Source organism: Tenrec ecaudatus, chromosome 12 (assembly GCF_050624435.1).
Source record: "Tenrec ecaudatus isolate mTenEca1 chromosome 12, mTenEca1.hap1, whole genome shotgun sequence".
Classification (NCBI taxonomy): Eukaryota; Metazoa; Chordata; class Mammalia; order Afrosoricida; family Tenrecidae; genus Tenrec; species Tenrec ecaudatus.
Window position 1 is genome coordinate 25,939,288 of NC_134541.1, and position 19,743 is coordinate 25,959,030.

The 19,743-nt window shown below is 40.8% G+C and overlaps 1 protein-coding gene across 3 annotated transcripts in view; it reads left to right on the top strand.

The window, feature by feature from the left end:
• NDRG3 (NDRG family member 3) overlaps positions 1–19,537 on the top strand; it is a 98,508-nt gene extending 78,971 nt beyond the window's left edge. For 2 of the 3 annotated variants that reach the window (XM_075563668.1, XM_075563669.1), the window contains 7 exons: positions 4,763–4,866; positions 5,991–6,053; positions 6,178–6,229; positions 11,098–11,145; positions 15,212–15,247; positions 15,333–15,384; positions 17,736–19,537. In XM_075563668.1, coding sequence (XP_075419783.1) covers positions 4,763–4,866; positions 5,991–6,053; positions 6,178–6,229; positions 11,098–11,145; positions 15,212–15,247; positions 15,333–15,384; positions 17,736–17,917 — 537 coding nt within the window. In that variant the 3' untranslated portion in view covers positions 17,918–19,537. The remainder of the gene's footprint in view (positions 1–4,762; positions 4,867–5,990; positions 6,054–6,177; positions 6,230–11,097; positions 11,146–15,211; positions 15,248–15,332; positions 15,385–17,735) is intronic. The other variant, XM_075563670.1, reaches the window with a different exon arrangement.
• The last annotated feature ends 206 nt before the right edge of the window (positions 19,538–19,743 follow it).

Consider the following 19,743-nt stretch of genomic DNA (forward strand, 5'->3'; position numbering starts at 1 on the left):
GATGCATTGTCGTGGTGGCAAACCAATCCCCCCTCTGCCACAAATCAGGTTTTTTTGTCACACACTGTTGTACAACCTTTTCAGAACCTCTAAATAGAAAGCTTGAGTAACAGTCTGACCTGATGGAACGAACTTCAAATGCATTATCCCCCTTGCATAGACAAATGATCATCATCTTGATCTTTGATTTCACCTGACAAGTTTTTGGGGGGCGAGGTGATGATGGCATTTTCCACTGGCTTGATTGATGTTTGCTTTCAGAATAGCGCGTGTCTTGTCACCAGTAATGACTTTGGGGAAAAAAGTCTGAGTTGTTTCGGAGCTCTTCTTTCAGAGCATGTTTTCACTTGACACTTTTTCCTGGTCAGTCAGAAGCCAAGGAACAAACTTTACAGCAACCCTTCTCATTCCCAAATCTTCCATTAAAACGCGCTGAACCGAGCTTCAGGGTTGTCTAGATAACTTCCTATCTCTTCAGTGGTTCATCGTTGGTCTTTGAGCACAAGTGCATGAATTTTGTCACTTTTTCATCCTTTCGGGAAGTTGACAGACGTCCAGAATGAGGTTTGTCATCAATCAACATTTCACCTTTTTAAAAATGAGAAACCACTCATACACTTGAGTTTTTCAAAGAGTGCTGCCCTTGTAAGCTGCGTTCAACATCACAATAGTTTCTGCAGCGTTTTTCCTGAGCGGGAAACAAAATTTCATAGCTGCATGCTATTCTCTTAAATTGACCATTACAAAAAATAAGGTTCAAGCAAAACTGCTTTCATGAAAAAATTTACTGTGGTCAGAGAAACCTTCCCAGGCGACACCACTGGGTGCACTAACTCAGAGTGAGTTGCCCAATGCTTGCCTAACAGGAAAAATGCATACTAGGAAAGCTCCACTCTACTCAGTGCAATTCAGTTTTGGGGGTGCCCCCCGCATATATGAACAAGAGCATGGCATCAGTATTATAGGAAGACTTATTAACTGTGTAGGATATGCAGTATTAACAGTGTAGGATATGAAGATGACCCTGTCTTGCTTGCTGAAAGTAAAGACTTCAACTACTTACTGATGAAGATCAGAGACTGCAGCTTTCAGTATGACTGCAATTCAATGTGAGGAAGAAAGAAAGAAAAATCTCACAGTTGGATCAATCAATGACATGAAAAATGGAGTAAAGATTAAAGTTGTCAAGGATTTCATTTTACTTTGAACCACAATCAATACTCATGGAAGCAACAGTCAATAAATCAAGCAACATATTGCATTGGTCAGAGGTCAGATATGCTACACAAGAAGACTTCTTCAAAGTGTTAAAGAGCAAAAATGCCACTTTGAGGACTATGGCACCTTTACCCAAGTCATGGTATTTTAAGTTACATCACAGGCATGTGAAATCTGGATGAGGAAGATTGTAAAAGAATTGATGGAAAAAAAAAGAATTGATGCATATTGGCAAAGAGTATTGAGAGTACCCTAAACTGCCCCCACCCCCAAAACCAAACAAGTCTGTCTTAGAATAAATATAGCCAGGATGCTCCTAAGAAGTGAAGATGACAAGACATTGTGTCACCTGCTTTGTCGTATTATCAAGAGAGACCAAGCCCTGGGAAAGGACATCGTGCTTGGTGCAGTAGAAGGTCGGTGGGAAAGAGAAAGGCCCTGAGCAAGATGGTTTGACACAGTGAGTCAACATTGGACTCCGACCACAATGATGAGGACGGTGTAGGGCGAGAAAGTATTTCATTCTGTTTTACGTCAGGTCAAAATGAATCAGAAGCCACTCAACTGCGCTCGACAAACGCAGTTATAAGTGGTCCTGTCTTATGTGTTCTTGTTGGTCATGTGTTCTGTTATAGAAAGTAGACTATAGAACTCTCTGCTCATTATTGACTCCACATGCAGAGAAATCTGGCACTTAAAGTTCTTGAGTCTTCAGACTCCACAGCGCATGTTGACCGAGTGTTCTTTGGCTCTCCCCGTTCCCTGCCTAACACCCTTAGGTCGGCTAAGTAGGTGTAGAGTCTTCCTTCTGCTTTCCCATATTGAAAATGCTACTTCCATTGTCACTTTTTATTGTCTTTGGCTTTGTGGATTGATGACTTATAAAACATGGTTTGTTGTTGCTTGTTTTCTTTAATGTTACTTTTATTTGGTTTCTGGAAAGAGTAAAACTCAGTGCTTGTGTTTTAAGACTTAATCTTTAATGGGAAGTTTTAAAGACCAGGATCTTTTTACTGCATAGTGCTGGTAGTGTGGGTACTTTCCTGAAGACATAACATGCTTGGTTCTGACTGCAGCTATTAAAAACAAACTTACAAGTTCCCTGCTCAGTGCTCTCAGGGATACAAAGGTATTAAGAAATGGTCTTTTTCTCCAGCAGCTAACTCTGAAGGGAGATGGAATATGCAGACTTAGTATTATAGCACAGAAAAGCAATGAGCAATAAAAACAGCTTTTTCTTGAAAACCTACTAAATGTCAGGTGGACACTTTATGTACATTAATTGATTCAGTCTAATAATCTGATAATGGGAGTTTTATTCTTCCCAATTTATAGGTGAGGCATTGGCTTATAAGGGCCAGCAACTAACATATGAAGAAAAGAGGTTTGAAGCCCTATTGCCTGGGACTGAAGCTCTTCTCGTTCTACTGTGCTGGGTTACCTGAGGAAAAGCACAGTGAAGGGCCTAGACTCTAGAGCAGTGGTTCTCAACCTTCCTAATGCCACGACCCGTTAATACAGTTCCTCATGTTGTAGTGACCCCTAGCCATGAAATTATTTCCATTGCTATTTCTTAACTAATTTTGCTACTGTTATGAATCATAATGTAAATATCTGATATGCAAGATGTACTAGGCAACACCTGTGAAAGGGTCATTGGACACCCAAAGGGGTGGTGACCCACAGGTTGAGAACCCCTGCTCTAGAGGAATGTTTTAGGAGAGGTTTGCTTCTGACCTCGGTTCAGGGGAGGCTTCAATGTAGGAGGTACCCCAGCTTGTCCTTGTAGGATAGATAAAAATTTGAGTTTAGATTTGGGGAGGAAGTGATGAGGAAGTACTAAAAAAGTGACTAAAGTACTAAAAGTGATGAGGAAGTACTGCAAGGGATGTTTAGGTAGTGGTAAATAACCTGGGGAGGCTTAGTTACTTTTACTGCTGAGGTTTGGGGTGTTTGCATTTGAATATGTTAGGAATATTACTTCAAATAGGCCTATGAGGGGAATGGTAAGACTGTTGTTTTAGTGATTTCTAACAAACAAGGCTATCTGCATTGTGTGTATGATGTGTGCTTAATTTAAAATGCATGAAGTTACAGGTGATGGGTTAATTACCACAAAGCTAGAGAGTTCATTTTCAATTTAAGCAAGCAAATGGTTGTATTCCTTTGAAATGAAAGCACTACGATATTAAAACGTGAACAATACTCATATTCACTACAAAGAGAAAGCTACTACAATCATACCCTCCTTCTTCTATGAGATTAGCAAACATAAAAGAGATAACCATTCACACTGGCAAAGAGATGGGAAGCAGGGACTCTTGTATATTGTTGATGGAAGTATAAATACGGCAGCTCATTTGTCCTGATAAAGAATCATCTACATATTTTACATTAAGGGAGAAAAAGGTATAAAACAGTATGTCTAGCAGATATTTATGCTTTACAAAAAGATGGGAGTGGGGAGGAACTTATACACAGCTTTGTCTAAGACATTTTGTTAGCACTTAATCTTATTTCTACCCTTTACCCCTTTTATACCACTATAATTGCTTCCCTTTTTCATCTTGAACATTTATTTCTCTCCAGACCTTTAAGGTAGAGCTGGCCAGATCAGTTCATCTCTAATTCCTGTTTACTTCCTTTGGAACGTGCTTTTCTTCCCAGGAGTTATTCCAGTGCCCTTCATCTTCAAGTAGACTCTGAACCTTTTGGTGAATTTCCAGCTTGGCTTACTTCACCTATGTGGTAGTGAGAATTCAGACATTCCCTGGCTTTTTTCTTTTCTCTGTTTCTCTTCAAGACTTGATCATGGATGGCCTTTACACACTGTCCTGGATTGATTGATTTTCTAGTCTGTCCCTGCTATGAAATGTTTTTCTTCGCTTAAAACTGCCCATTGAGTATGTGCATGTGTGCATACATGTATGTACTTATAGTTTACACAGGAATCTGGACGCATACTGATTATTAATATGATTAAAATAAATAGTAAAATGGCTAAATAAAATCTCATAAATGGAATGTAATATAATTCTGTAATGTATATTGTATATATGAGTAAATGATGACTATCAATGAAGTAGATTAATTATACATGTTTACAGGTGTTAAGAGAAATATATCTTTCATTTATTTTGCACTTGACACTTTATATAACTTTTCTTGCTTCATCTTTATAACAACCCTGTTAGGTTACTGCTTATCATCTGCACACTGTAGACAGTAACAAAAAACACAAATAAGGAACTAAGATTCAGAATGTTTAAGGGACCTCCCTAAGTTCCACAGTTAGTACTAGAACTCGTCTAGTGCAGTTTCCACTGTGCCTCGGGTCAGGATGTTCCAAGTGACCTTCAACTTTTTGCACTTCAACTAAACTTAATTACCAACTTTCCCCTTAACTTTTTGGGTATATCTATGGCACTGCTCAGTCACCCTATCAGCACATCAGTGGACCTCAGGCTTTACAAATAACAAACCAAATGAAATGGACTTGTTCTAGCCTCAGGAGCTTACTTGTCTCTTCTTTTGATTATTCCAGGAAGAGTTGCAAGCCAACATGGACCTTATTCAAACCTACAGATTGCACATTGCCCAAGATATCAACCAGGAAAACCTACAGCTCTTCCTCAGTTCCTATAATGGGTATGATTCTACCCTATTTCTTCACTTCAGTATAGACCAGGGCTAAAAAGATTATCAACAATTAAAGAATAAGGCAAGAGAAATAAACAAATTCTTCCAGTGTCACGAGAAGGGATTGTTGTAGTGCTATTTCCTCAGAGTGACAGATATGAAATCGCTTTCAAGAATAATGAATGAGCTAAATACAGTTTCTGGCATGGTCAAATACCAATTGATGTTTTGAGATGTTTTGAAATAGAAGGTACCTAAGTCATCTACACATAAGTAAAATGGTGAGGAAAATACATACAGGGAAAGCAAAGGAAAGCAGATTTGGACCTGCTTTTCCGTTTCTCCATGCTGATCTGTCATCAGGTAGAAAGAGTACATGAACACTAAAAATTCTTTTTGTTTGTGTACCTGTCATTGAGAAAGCACAAGATTCTGATCTTGGGACTTGACTCTGAAGTAAAAATGTTAGCTCCTTCTAGCTTGTACTCTTGGGAACATGAAAAAAATCAGAGGAAATAGACCAGCAATAATTTACCCAAAATGTCACAGCCAGCCTCTGATCCTGGTCTCTCTAACTTTCCTCTAACCAAAACCAAACCAAACACACTGCCATCTATCTAGTTGATTTCAACTCATAGCAACCCTATAGGGCAGAGTATAACTATCCTTTGGGTTTCTGAGACTATAAATCTTTATGGGAACAAATAGCCTCATCTTCTGCAGAGCAGCTGGGGGGTGTGAACCACAGAGATTGTAATTAGCAGGCCAGTGCTTAAGTCACTGTGCCACCAGGACTTCTTCCTATGACTGGTTCCTTGTTTTTAGTTGATTTATTAAATGATAAACCAGAAAGATTTCTTAAATATAGGCCAACAAATGTGCTTGACACAATGGATGGATGTATGCATTGTGATAAGAGTTGTACAAACCACCAATAAAATGATTTTTTAAAATAATAAGAGGCTAAACTTTGTCAGTTACAAGAAAATTGTTCTCTTCAAAAAATATGCCCCCTAAAATAGTAGGAAAATTAAGTACTTAAGACTTAAGAACTTCAAGAGCATTACTTTAAAAAAAAATACATTGCCATGATTTTATCTAAAAACAATATGGCTTCTGCTTTATTTTTCTAGACGCAGAGATCTCGAGATTGAAAGACCCTTGCTGGGCCAAAATGATAACACAAAAACATTAAAGTAAGTCCCTTCACTTCTCCATTGACTAACTGAATGTTGTTGCTTCTGTGAGAGGCAATTCACTGTACAATAAAGTGTGTGTGCTTGTTTGCTGATGACATCCTCTATTTTTGCTTATACTTAGGTGTTGTACGTTATTGGTGGTAGGGGACAGTTCACCTGCAGTTGAGGCTGTTGTAAGTATATCCTGTTGTTATGAAGATGAATGAGATGAAAATTTAAGGAATGTTTGTAGCACACTGCTGGCATACTGGAAACAATAAATACGGTTGTTGTTAGCAGTAGGGGCCGTTGAGTTGGTTCCAGTTCATAGCAACCCTATGTACAACACAACGAAACACTGTAATGCATTATTTATTCATCTTTGGTCTTCCTTATTGAACGTCCAACTTTCTTTTTTTTTTAAATCATTTTATTGGGAGCTGGTACAACTCTTATCACAATACATACATACTTACATTGTGTTAAGCACTTTTGTACATGTGTTGCCATCATCATTTTCAAAACATCTTCTCTCTACTCAATCTCTTGGTAGAAGGGCTCATTTTCCCCTTCCGCACCCTCCCTTCCTCATGTGAACGTCCAACTTTCACAATTCATAAGAGGCCATTGAGAAAACCATGGCTTGGATTAAGCACACCTTAGTCATAAATACTAATTTTTGTTTTTTTCTGATTGCACAGATTGGGTTTGCTCTTTGTTAAACATTTTCAAAAATTAATTTTTCATCAGTAACTTAGGTTTCATCAGATAAATATGTGCTGCCTTCTAACCGTGCACATTGGAAGGCAGTCGACAACCTGTTTGTTCTTCTGTGCCTCCTTCCCAAGCACACAAGTTGATAAAAGTTATGATGTACTCATTGTCAAAAATGAAAGATAGGGGTAGAGAAAGATGCATGATCCCATAGTTCAAAGCAAACTATTGACTTGATTTTTACCGGGATCTCATTAAATATATACATTTGGGGGATCTAAGAACTATTGACAGCATTTTTCCAAAAGGTAAAGCCAGCATAAACATACTTTTTTATGTTTGTATGATATTCTAACTTATAAATGTGCCACTGTTTATTTAATTTCATTCTCCTGTTAACCATTCTTAACCTTGAAATATTAATAATAGTATTGTTGAACATTCTAATAATTTTTGACCGTCTTTGATTATTTCCCTTGGGTGGTTTTCTAGAAATGGAATTAATATGTTGGGCGGAGGGGAGAACATTTGTAAGGTTGTTAACATAGTTTCCTAGATTCCTTTGCAGCTACCTGGTAATTGAAGGACCCTTGTTTGGTGAAAAGGTCTGTATTGCTGGTGTATGTGGCCACCAACAATACATGAAAGTAACTTTTTTCCAGCACCAGGACTGGATTTATTTTATTTATAGCTCATTGAACGGTAAAATTGATATACCACTGTTTACAAAATGAGGTGGAAACTTCATACTTTATTAGCATTTGCATGTCCTCTTTCACACAGCATACCTAATTAAGTAACTGTATGAAATTAACAATTTTTCCTTGGCACCCTTCACTTTCGTCCTAATTAGAAGAAAACATGAGGCAGTAGGGCTTTTTGAGAAAGGAGCCTGTAATAACTAGATGTACAGCCATAGGGGAGAAAGTCTGTGTGGCAGAGGGATGGGTGTGGGTAAGATAGATGTGACAACAGAATATATTCACACCTCCTGAATTGCTTTCTAAAGCATTCTTTGTCTGGTATAAAATGCATGGCATTGCTGAGCACAAAGACAAATAACCCTCGATAAATATTGTTGCAAACGTACCTATCAAAAGTATTTTTTATTAATGTGTAATTAGAAGACTATGAATCTGTTTTTAGAAAATACCCATAATTAGCATTCCCTCATAATGCTAAGATAAGTATTTCCATCAATCTTTGCCTTTTTAAAGAGCCTTTATAGTAAATTGCATGTACATAAAGCAACATTTCCAATTTTCACGACTATATAATTTGGAGATCAAAAGATGTATTGCATTAAGTAAATCTGCTGCACAAGACCTTTTAGAGTATTAAAAAGCAAGGATGTTGCTTTGAAGACTAAGGTGCACCTGACATGAGCCATGGTATTTTCCATTGCCTTGTGTGCATGTGAAAGTTGGACACTGAATAATGGAAGACCCAATAAGAATCCATGCATTTGAATTGTGGTGCTGGCAAAGAATATTGAAAGTACCATGGACTGCTAAAAGGAAAACAAATCTGTCTTGAAAGAAGTAAGGCCAGAGTGCTCCTTAGAGGCAAGGATGACAAGAATTCATCTTGCATACTTTGGACATGTTGTCAGGAGAGACCGGTCCCTGGAAAAGGAAGGACATCATGTTTGGTGAAGTGGAGGGGCAGCAACAAAGAGGAAGGCCCTCAAGGAATGGACTGACACCGTGACTGCAGCAGTGGGCTCATGTGGTATGGGAACAGTCGTGGGGATGGTGCCGGACCAGGCAGAATTTTGTTCTGTTGTACATGGGGGTCACTATGGGTCAGAACAGGCTCAATGGCATCTAACAACATAACAATTTGGTTATATAAACAAGATATTGTTTTGATTTCTACACACCCATTGCTTACAGAGAAGAAATTCAGAATCTCCACCTGTACTACAAAGTAGATGTTCTTCTGGGTACAGTCAAACCAGCTCCCTGCCAGTCGTTTTACTCCACAAACTGGTAGGGATTAGACGATCCGTGATTGGAGAGCAAGGAGAAGGCTTCACAGGTTGTGGTCACTATTGCTAGCTCCCTTAGCATCGTGTTTTGAGCATCTTCTCCTTGCTCACTGCTACAGGGAGCACCAAAGAGGAGTGAGGGAAAGTCTGCGTTTGGTGATCGGGGGGAGAACGCCCATGTGTCCAAAAGCAACTGTTGGGATGATCTCCCTTAAAAAAAAAATCTATGCAAGAAGACCAAATGGGCATTGACTCTTCTATGTCATCAAACAAAGCAGCATCATTGAGGTTGGCTTACTAGGTAGCAGTATTTCTTATACATCCTAAGGTAGTGAACCAAGGAAAGGTTAAAATAAACCAAAGCTTATAATAAATTATACTTGCTCGGTCACTCATCTCGAAAATACTGCAGGTCTGTTATGTTCTAAGCACTGTGCTCAGCAGTTAGGCATTCCATTTTTAAATCTTGTTCTTTAGTGTTAATGTGTTTTCAGTACTAGTGCATTTGTTTATCACTGCCTAACTTGTCACTTGTACAGAGCAAATCACAACCCTGATCTAGCTTTTAGATCATCTCCTGATTTTAGAAGAGTTTTGTTATTAATGTTATTTTTGTAATTATGGCAAAAATTTATACAACAAAACATTCTCTAATTCATCAACTTCTACGTCTATAATCCAGTGCCATTGCTTATACTCTTCATGTCGTACAACCATTACTGAGATTCTTTTCCAAACTATCCCAGCACCGTTAACTCAGTGCCCCCTAAGCTAGAACTCTTCCTCCTTCACCCATGATAACCATTGGTCAAATTGGTTTCTTTCATTCTTTTTTTTAAAATCATTTTATTGGGGGAAATTGGTTTCTTTTCTTTGCTTTTCTTTTTTTCAGTAGTTTTCTTGATATAATATTCACATATCATACACTGCCATGGTTAAATTGCTTTTTAAAAAGTTGTTTGTATTATATATATATATAATCACAATCAATTCTAACGCTCCCTCCCACATCCCGCATTCATTGTGTGATCCCCAAATCCCTTCACTGCCACCCACCCAACCCCACACCCCCGAAAAACCATTGCATCAGTTATTGTCTCTATACATCCACTCCTAGAAGAATTTTGTGTACCAGCCTTCCCGAAATGCCCAAAGCAAAATCTCAATTCAATTACTAGTTCTTGTCTCAATAATGTTAATAGCTTCCTGGCCGACTTGCTGCCTCTGAAGTCTGTCATACTGCTGGCTACTTTCCTAAACTAGCTCAAACCTGCTACCTCAAAAACCTGCTGTGGCTTTTTGCCTTCCCTACTCAGCTTCAGCCTGTCACTCTCAGCCTTCCCTTTCACTGCATCTTCACGCCACGCTTCCCTCTCTAACCCCATACACGCCCTGCTTTTTCACTTCACGTCCCTGATTGTGGAAGCCTTCAGAACCCCCTCGCCCCGCCTTCTCCATTCCCTAGCTCTCGAACGCCCAACTCAGCTCAGTCTTGAAACTCTTGTGTGCTTTCATTCTGCCTTGTCTTCTATGTTTCCACCCCATGAGCTCTTAGCACGGTGTTTTGTATGTGTATGTTTGACAAATGCGCAGAACGATAGACACAGCTCATCAAAGTAACCATAAAACATTGCTGAACCTAGAGATCATCTTTCCAAAACATTTGCTTTGAGGTCCCTGTATTCATCAATACACGGGATCACTCTCCTGAAAAAAGCAAAACAGAAAGCTCTCAGCCTGACTGGGAGAGTTTATGAGCAGTGTGTGCAATGGCTGGAAGGACGAGGATAGGCTCTGAGATGTATCACGAGGGCAGTACTCTGAGGTGACGCAAGGTTGTAATCATTAAGAGGAGTGTGTTAGATCCGAACAGGGTGCAATGAGAGAAAATTCACAGAGATTCAACTTTAGATTTCTAAATTCCTCAAGACAGAAAAGAAACCGTGGAGACACATGAAAGGAGTGAAAGATGAACAAGAGAAGGGTCACTGTGATAAGAAGTTACCTCAGAGATACTTGTAGGAGAGGGCACAGCCCGGCTCACATTTTAAATGGGAGGTAACTTGCCCCATTCATTCTCTGTCCCCAGTGGGAGGAGTTCTATGTCAGATTCAACAGCTTTTTCTTCAGAGACTATCTGTAACCAATCCAGAAAGTGAAGTTAGCTAGGATTTGATGTCTCATAGATGGCAGATGTGGATGCGCATGCACATGTCTCCCCATGTCTTCTGGTCATCACTTTAGCTGGTTCAGTATCTCCAGACTGTGCTGTTAATCTTGCAAGATCACTCTCATGCCAAGCCATCTCTTTCTACTTCTAGTCATTGATAACATTCTTTTACTTTTTTTTTTCCTAAGGTTGAATGCAATTCTCGCCTGGACCCTATAAATACAACTTTGCTAAAGGTAATGTGTCATCTTCTTCCACTGCCAATCATTTGTGAATGAATTATATACATGGTTCACATTTTTCTGTTTTATAGGATAGTTACTAAAAAGAATCCAAGCTTTCATCTTTTTTTAAAAATTATTTTATTAGGGGCTCATACAACTCTTAACACAATCCATCCATCCATCCATTGTGTAAAGCACATTTGTACATTCATTGCCCTCATCATTCGCAAAACATTTGCTCTCCACTTAAGCCCCTGGCATCAGTTCCTCATTTTCCCCCTCCTTCCCCGATCCTGCCTCCCTCATGAACCCTGGATAATTTATAAATTGTTATTTTGTCATATCTTGCACTGTCCAATAAAAGAAAATGAAAAATCTTTCCCGAATATTTTCTCATTGTAGAAAGTAGAGAAAAGCAAAAAGAAGAAAATAAAGTTTAAATTACTGATAATTTTACCATCCAAAGGTAGCCTCTGGGGAAATGCTGATGTGTTTTCCTATACATTTTTACATCATTAGTATAGTAGTAGTATGTTTTTAGATTTGTATCTGTTTTCCAACTTTATGATGTAAGCATTTTTCCATGTCATTAAAAACCTCATACACTTTTTAAAATGTTGTTTTGAGACGTAAATAGAATAACAGATGGTAATTTTATGCATGTCAATTCTGCAGTATGGGTAAGGAATTTTCCCTACAATATTATAGTGATGAGCGCCATTTTCTTTCCCTTTGGGAAAATAGAGCAACTCTTCTGCTAACTTTTTAGTATTAAGTTTCTTCTTCCCCTTTTGCCTTTGCCTAAAACCAGCTTCAGCCTAGCCTTGCCTCAGTCTAACTTTGTCTGAAGCCTTTCCTAAAATATTTAGGGAACTGGTCTAGTTTGAATCTGGTCTACTGTAGCAATAAGTACTGATTTTTTTTAAACAATTTATTAGGGGCTCATACAACTCTTATCACAGTCCATACATATACATACATCAGTTGTAGAAAGCACATCCGCCCATTCCCTGCCCCAATCATTCTCAAAGCATTTGCTCTCCACTTAAGCCCTTTGCTTCAGGTCCTCTTTTTTTTTTTCCCCTCCCTCCCCTCTCCCCCCTCCCTCATGTGCCCTTGGTAATTTATACATCATTATTTTGTCATATCTTGCCCTATCCGGAGTCTCCCCTCCCCCCCTTCTCTGCCGTCCCTCTCCCAGGGAAGAGGTCACATGTGGATCCTTGTAATCAGTTCCCCCTTTCCAACCCACTCACCCTCCACTCTCCCAGCATCGCCCCTCAGTAAGTGCTGATCTTAAGTAGCTTTCTACCACGTTCAAAGTCTGAAAGACCTCTGGCTCCTCCTTTTCTCTTTGAAGTCTGTTTGGAAAAAAGTGCTGTCATCACAGTTCATAGAAATGTAACCAAAAGCGAATCCTCTAAAGCAGCAGTTTTCAACCTGTGCGTCTTGACCCCCTTTTTTTTGGGGGGGGTGTCAAACAATCCTTCACAGGGGTTGCCCAATTCATAACAGTAGCAAAATTACAGTTATAAAGTAGCAATGAAAGTAATGTTATGGTTGGGGGCACCACAGCATGAGGAACTGTATGAAATGGTCGCAGCATTAGGAAGGTTGAGAACCACTACTGTAAAGTGACTCAACTCAGTATTCTGGGCCCCAAATGATTGATGGGCTAGGCCAAAATGTTAATTGAAACCAAAATAAGTACGTGGTTTCAAATTGATTTTTCACTCCAGAGTTGAATTGATACTCACAAGCATAAAACTGAATTCCACAGTAGCCATAAGTGGTTATTTCTGGACAAAAATACCCACCCATAACTCCATGTTGCCAATTGAACTAAATGTCAAACTATCTGATAGTTTCTCCCAGCATTCTCTCTCTTCTGTGTGGGAACTGTTTTCCAACGCTAGTGTCACCAGTGGAATCCTCATGACATGTCATGAAAACCATGGTTTTCATCATGCAGATTTGTAGGAAGCTCTGTATTGCCTCACATATTCCATGTATGTATACATCAGGGTTTGGTTGTTAATCCAGTGTCCCTGAGTTGGCACTTGTGTGGTTGTAGATGTACTGAATGTCTTCTGAAGGATGAAAATTGCTGAGAGGTACATCAAAGTCGCCTCTCACACCAGATTAGAGAACACTGAAAGCCTCTTCAAAATAGTCAACTCGAACAAGCGGCCATCCAGCTCAGAAGCAACCAAGCCCACAGGGAAGAAGCACACCAGCCTGTACGATCACGAGGTGTCAAAGGGATCAGGGATAAGGCATCATTCAAAAAAAAAATCTTACCATAGTGAATGAAGGGGGAAGTGCAGAGTGGAGACCCAAAGCCCATTTGTCGGCCGCTGGAGATCCCCTCACAGAAGGGTCTAGGGGAGGAGATGAGTCAGTCAGGGTGCAATGTAGCACCGATGAAAAATACAGCTTTCCTCTAGTTCCTGAATGCTTCCTCCTCCCTCTTTCCCCACTACCATGATCCGAATTCTACCTTGCAAGTCTGGATAGAGCAGAGGATGTACACTGGTGCAGATAGGAGCTGGAGGCACAGGGAATCCAGGGTGGATGATACCTTCAGGACCAGGGGTGTGAGGAGCGATACTGGGAGAGTGGAGGGTGAGTGGGTTGGAAAGGGGGAACTGATTACAAGGATCTACATGTGACCTCCTCCCTGGGGGACGGACAACAGAAAAGGGGGTGAAGGGAGACAATGGATAGGGCAAGATATGACAAAATAATAATTTATAACATCAAGGGTTCATGAGGGAGGGGGGAGCAGGGAGGGAGGGGAAAAAAGAGTACCTGATGCAAAGGGCTTAAGTGGAGAGCAAAGGCTTTGAAAATGATGAGGGCAAAGAATGTACAGATGTGCTTTATACAATTGATGTATGTATATGTGAGGATTGTGATAAGAGTTGTATGTGTCCCTAATAAAATGTTTTTTTAAAAAATAGTAAACTTGAATACACGTGGAATATTGATAAGCAAAATGACATTCATACCTATTGATAGTATGAATGTCTGGCTTATTCTTGTGTTTGTTTATTAATTGTAGGTGTTATTCATGTTACTGCTGTTTTTAAAATCTTTCTCACTCTGTAACTGCCATTGGGTTGGTGTTGACTCATAGTGACCCCGTGTGGGTTTCTGAAACTGTAACTATTTACGGGAGTAGAAAGCCCAGTCTTTCTCCCACCAACCAGCTCATAGTTTTGAACTGCTGCTCATGCAGATTGCAGGCCAATGCATAACCATGCATAACCACTATGTCACCAGGGCTCCTTCTAAACTTTAGAAAACTGAAATTCAATTTTTATTCCAAGTTTTCTTCTTTTTTTAATCATTTTATTGAGTGCTCTTATAATACTTATTACATTCCATATATCAATAGTATCAGGCATATTTGTATATAGTATATATGTTGACATCATTCTTTTCCAAACAGTAATTTTCTATTGAGCCTTTGGTATCAGCCCCTCTTTTTTCCTCTCCCAACCCCGCCCCCCCAAGCTTTCCTTTCTGCTGCATTATAAGGTTTAAATAAACATTTATGAATAGCACACTAATGTTTGAGGAATCCTATGCTGAAACCCTTGCCCGGCTGAGAATACTCAGTAATCATTTGGGAGAGGCAGCCTCACAAATCTAGCCAGGAGGGGGTGGCTGAGCAAGCCAGGTGACCTGTGTCAACATCAGTTCTTCATGAGAAAACCGCTTTTACTCAAAGGCTGAGGGCAGGTTTGGAAAGCTGGGGTCACAGTATTGAAGGACTTTGAAGGTAACTTTCTCCAGATGGGTACGGGCCATAGTTGAAAGTAGTAGCTAACGCCACTACTAGCCCTAACATAAAATGTCCACCATGGTCCAGGAAAACCATGCCCTGCTTTTTATAGGCTTGGGAAGCACTTAGTTATTGTTCACTGTATATAAGGGCACATCCGGAGATGTACATTTGGATGCAGTTAAACCTAAAAATCTAACTTTTTCCAGTTTGAAAAGACTCAAGAATGTTCCCGGCAATTCCCTGAAGTGTAGCTCTCAGCTGACTTTCACATATTTCCTTTTCTAGATGGCAGACTGTGGGGGACTGCCTCAAGTGGTTCAGGTAAGGAGATTATTTTTTAAGTGCCCATTTGAATCTACCATTCTGCCTATGGAAAAATTAATGCATTTTTATTTTGTTCCCCTAGCCTGGAAAGCTCACCGAGGCGTTCAAGTACTTTTTGCAGGGAATGGGCTACAGTGAGTAGTACACAACTTTATGTCCTGAGAGATTTATTGACAGTGGGATCATTTTGACATCTAGGGAGTCCACAATTCCCAGGGCAAAACCTATGTGCTGGCCAGCCTTAAGTCAGGTTGAAACCAAACATTTTATAGAGCATTTGTCTTGTACATACATGTAAGATGAGCCAGCGCCTTAACCTGGGTCAGGCACTACCTAGGTATTCATTGTATTCTCATTGAATCCTAACAACAGTAAGAGGTAAGTTCTATTATTAGGTCATTTGATAGAAGGAGAAGCTGAAACTCAAAGAGGTAAGCACATTTCTCAGGAGGACATTTAAGCTGCAGAGCCATGTCTCAAACTGTAGCAATCTGATTCCAAAGTCCATATTTTCAACCACTAAACTGTCCTGGCTTTGAACATGAAATTAGAGCTTACATGTGAGCCTAGCTGGCTAACAGCTCCTAGCCTAAGAAACAAAATAGAGACTGCAAAACAAAAAGTAGTACCCTCAATTAAGTCTGTTCCACCAACAAAGAATGAGCCTACAAAATAGTTTAAATGCATGTGTCCACATTACATGCCACTGTCCTGATTGATTGTCTTTTGCGACCTCTGAGCTTTCTCACTTGACACAGAATATCCACACTTTTTTGTTTGTTTGTTTGTTTGTTTTAAGAAGGAAAACCTTCCCATCCAGGTACAAAGCTCTTTACCCAGATGATGATTCCTCCCGAGCCTCGCCGCTCTGCTCCTGTATTATGTCTCACTGTGATTAGCTGCCTGGTCAGCTGCTCCGGGCAGTAGCTAGGCCCCTGGATGCAGCTCTGTACCTAGCAAGCAGACTGTGTATGTCTTGTCTGGAATGGCTGTGTGGTCCATGTCTCTGAGCCCCTGCCAAGTGAGTCCACATCTACTTCCTTCTGGCTCACTGAGAAGAACAAACAACCCTAGCCCAGACTCCATTTCTTTTCCTAGGAAACAACTTGTCTAGACAAGACACTGTTTATAGTAGACAGGAAAACAAGTAATTACCTTTGACAGGTTGAGAGAAGTACATCTGAGGTGCTTTTGAAGCGGCATTCAACTTTAGCACTTCTCAGTGACCATAAAGTAAAATGTCACCCCTGGCTTAGAGTCTTCTGTCAGTGTCTACAAAGCAGTTAAGGTTGCTACCTGGCATTCTCGGGTTACTAACCTGCCTTTTCCTGTATCCATCCTGCTTCCAGTCCCGTATGTGCAGCTCAGTCACTTGAGCACCGAGTCAGGTACCTTCCTCTGTGCTGGCCCTGCCCCTGCCTCCCAGCTGCACCCTCCTGGCTGCATTGGCTGCTTGCAGCATGTCCGCGGTTTCCTATACAGTGAGAGCCTGATAGAACGTGGCTCGTTATGTCCAAGGAGGGTTAGCCTGCAGGTCTGTCTGGGCCCCAGCAGGAAGAAAGGAGAGAACTGTAATGCATCTCCTCACACTAAATCCTGGATCCTGGCAGAAGGAGAAGTTCTCTACCTTTTACATGACCACCCTCACCTTCTGATGCCTGAGTAGTCCTCAGGCCCCAGAGATTGTATGGCAGCTTTGACTTTATGAAAAAGAAAAAAAATAGGAGTTATGAAGCCTGCTCAGAAAACTCTGCAGGACACGTCCTCTTTTGATCCCTGCACTGCAATGAGAGCTGAGGGAGTAGCTGGTCTCCCAGGAAGATAGGCAGGGAAGTTTTGCCTCATCTTGCTCAAGTTGGAAGAACCTTAAGGTCAAAGCAATGGCAGAACAGGAGTCTTAGTTAAACACCAGATCCCCTCCTCTCAGGCCACTTATACCTCACTGCCTGTGTAGACATCACCCCCAAGCCCATCTGCCCTTCCCTACCCACTCAACTGCCTCCATTTCTCCTCCTCAGACAGCAAGGATAGTCTGTGGACACGGATGGTCGTCTCGTTGTATCAGGCTTGCACTGTTTGTGAAACATCTTCATAGTTGTGTAATTTGTCTTTCTTTTCTTTGGTTTGGTTTTGCATGCTCTGCAGGTTTAGGGTACCTGTTAGGGTTCCCAAAACCTCCTTCATAGTAACTGTGTGGATGGCATGGGTAAAACTAAAAGGCTATACTCTGGGCTTAGAATTTCCTCCTTATTCTGCTGTGGATTAGGATCAGTAGAGATTCCAACCAGATTCAAAGGATTAAAGCAGCCTTGCACATAGCCACTCACCTTAAGCAAATAATGTAGAATGGGGATAGCTCTATCTTATCCTTGGGTATCGTCCTAAGAGGGTTGGGAAAGCTGAACACAAAGCCTTTGGTGAAGCTTTTCATTTAGTTGAGTTTAACTGGGCTCTGTCTTCTAGTCCTCTCGGTTCTTTCTTACAGTACCATCTGCCAGCATGACCCGACTCACCCGATCGCGAACCCACTCAACCTCAAGTAGCCTGAGCTCTGGAGAAAGTCCCTACAGCCGGTCTCTCGTCAGCAATCAGTCAGATGGAACTCAAGGAGTCCCTGAGTCCTCTGAGGACCCAGACAAACAGGAGACCATGGAGGTGTCCTGCTAAGCGGATATCCCGCCTTGGGACCATGCAAGTCCATCTGATCACTCCATTAGATAATGTGACATTTCATCCAGCCAACTGGCATCTACTATCCTTAACTCATGCATGGCCACTGAATCTCTGTGGTAGCCTGAATTTATCATTTTCTCTGCCCACCCTCCCTTTTTTTCTATGTACCAAGAACCACTTCCATGTCATTACTATAACATTCCAACATCTTTCGCTGATCAAATCTCCATATCTTCTCTTGCCAGCTTTTTCCTGTGCTCTCTCAACTATGTATCTGATAAGATTCTTTAACCCCAGCTCCCATGTGTGTGCGCGCACGCGTGTCTGTGTTTGTGTGTGCTTAGTTCTGTGATTTTAGACATGCTTTCTTGTAGAGCTTCTGCAAAACAACAAAGGGACTTTTTTTTTCTTCCTTTTTCAATGGTCTTTTTAAGGGAAATGTGCAGAACAGATTTCTGTGTTGGATAGGCCACGGCATTCTCTTTGGTTCCAAGTTGGTCAGTACAATCTACAAAATGACTTCAGCAGAGAGAAACTGAAGAGTGTGAAGTACCATAATTACTGTTTGAAACTCTGATTATTTGCAGCCAATAAGAGGATGCCGATTTCATAGAGAGGTGGGCCAAGTGACAAGTCACCACCTTCTTTCCAAATAAATTCACAACTACTATTTATTCTATAAATAAGAGGAGAGATGCCCATGAGTACGATTCTAATGCAATGTGGAGTTTTTCTTAAGGAGTGGGTGTGGCTTAACTACTGGACTCTTAGCCAGGCCTCAGCTTGCAAGGGCAAAATGGCTGTCACTGCATGTCAGTTGTCACTATCTAACCAACAAAGTGTCCACAAGAAGTGCCTCCCACATCTGAGGCAGAGAAATGCTTTCTCCGCCCCTTCCAAAAAACCAACTCATTGCTCCTAAGTTAACTCTGACACTTAGGGACACTGTTGGACAGGATACAACTGCCCCTTGTGGGTTTCCAGGGCTGTCTCCCATGGAGTGGCTGCTGGTTTCAAACTGCAGACCTCGTGGTTAGCAGCCCAACATGTAACCCACTAAACCCCCAGGTCTCCTCTCTCCACCCCTTAGTTCCTCCTAAAAGGAGAAATATGGCCTAAATGTTATGTCAGTGGTGAAAAGGCAGGGAGACAGAAGATATTAGCATAATATCATGTTTAATAAACATAGCCTGGATTTCAGCAGACATAAAACAAATTTCTATTTTGCTCATTTATGAGAAAGATAGCATAATCTCTTGAACTCCCTTTTGTAGTAGGAGAGAAGGAACCAGTCTCTAAGGGCACCCCTGTCCAAATCATGCTTTTTATCAGCCTCATGTGTACTACTATGTGAGGGGTCACAGCCAGCCAGAGACGATTGCTGAGAAGAGGTGGGTAAAACCATGAAGAGACCACTTGCCACACAGCAGGGCCAACTCCTGAGAGCATCATAAGTAAGCTCAGGGTTACACAAGTCTGAATCTTGGGGAAGGGATTTTCAGATGTGTTATTTGCTTTCTGCTGAGATAGGGAATGTGTCACTCTGCTAGAGTGTAAATTTTTAACAGATTATTAAATAAAGCTGTATATGTCTCCTTGTTAGCCGATTGCTGGTGTTCTTTCTCTCAGGCCACACACTGGAGCTCAGGAAGAGTGGCTCCATGCCGGACATTTTGATAACATGATAACATATTCCACCAGCAGCACTGCCCATTTATAGGGAGGAAATTGAAGATAGGATACATTTCATGCCCAAAGCCAAACAGCCAGTAGGCCACTCCAAGATTCAACATGCCTAGATTCCAGAGTACATGAGAGAT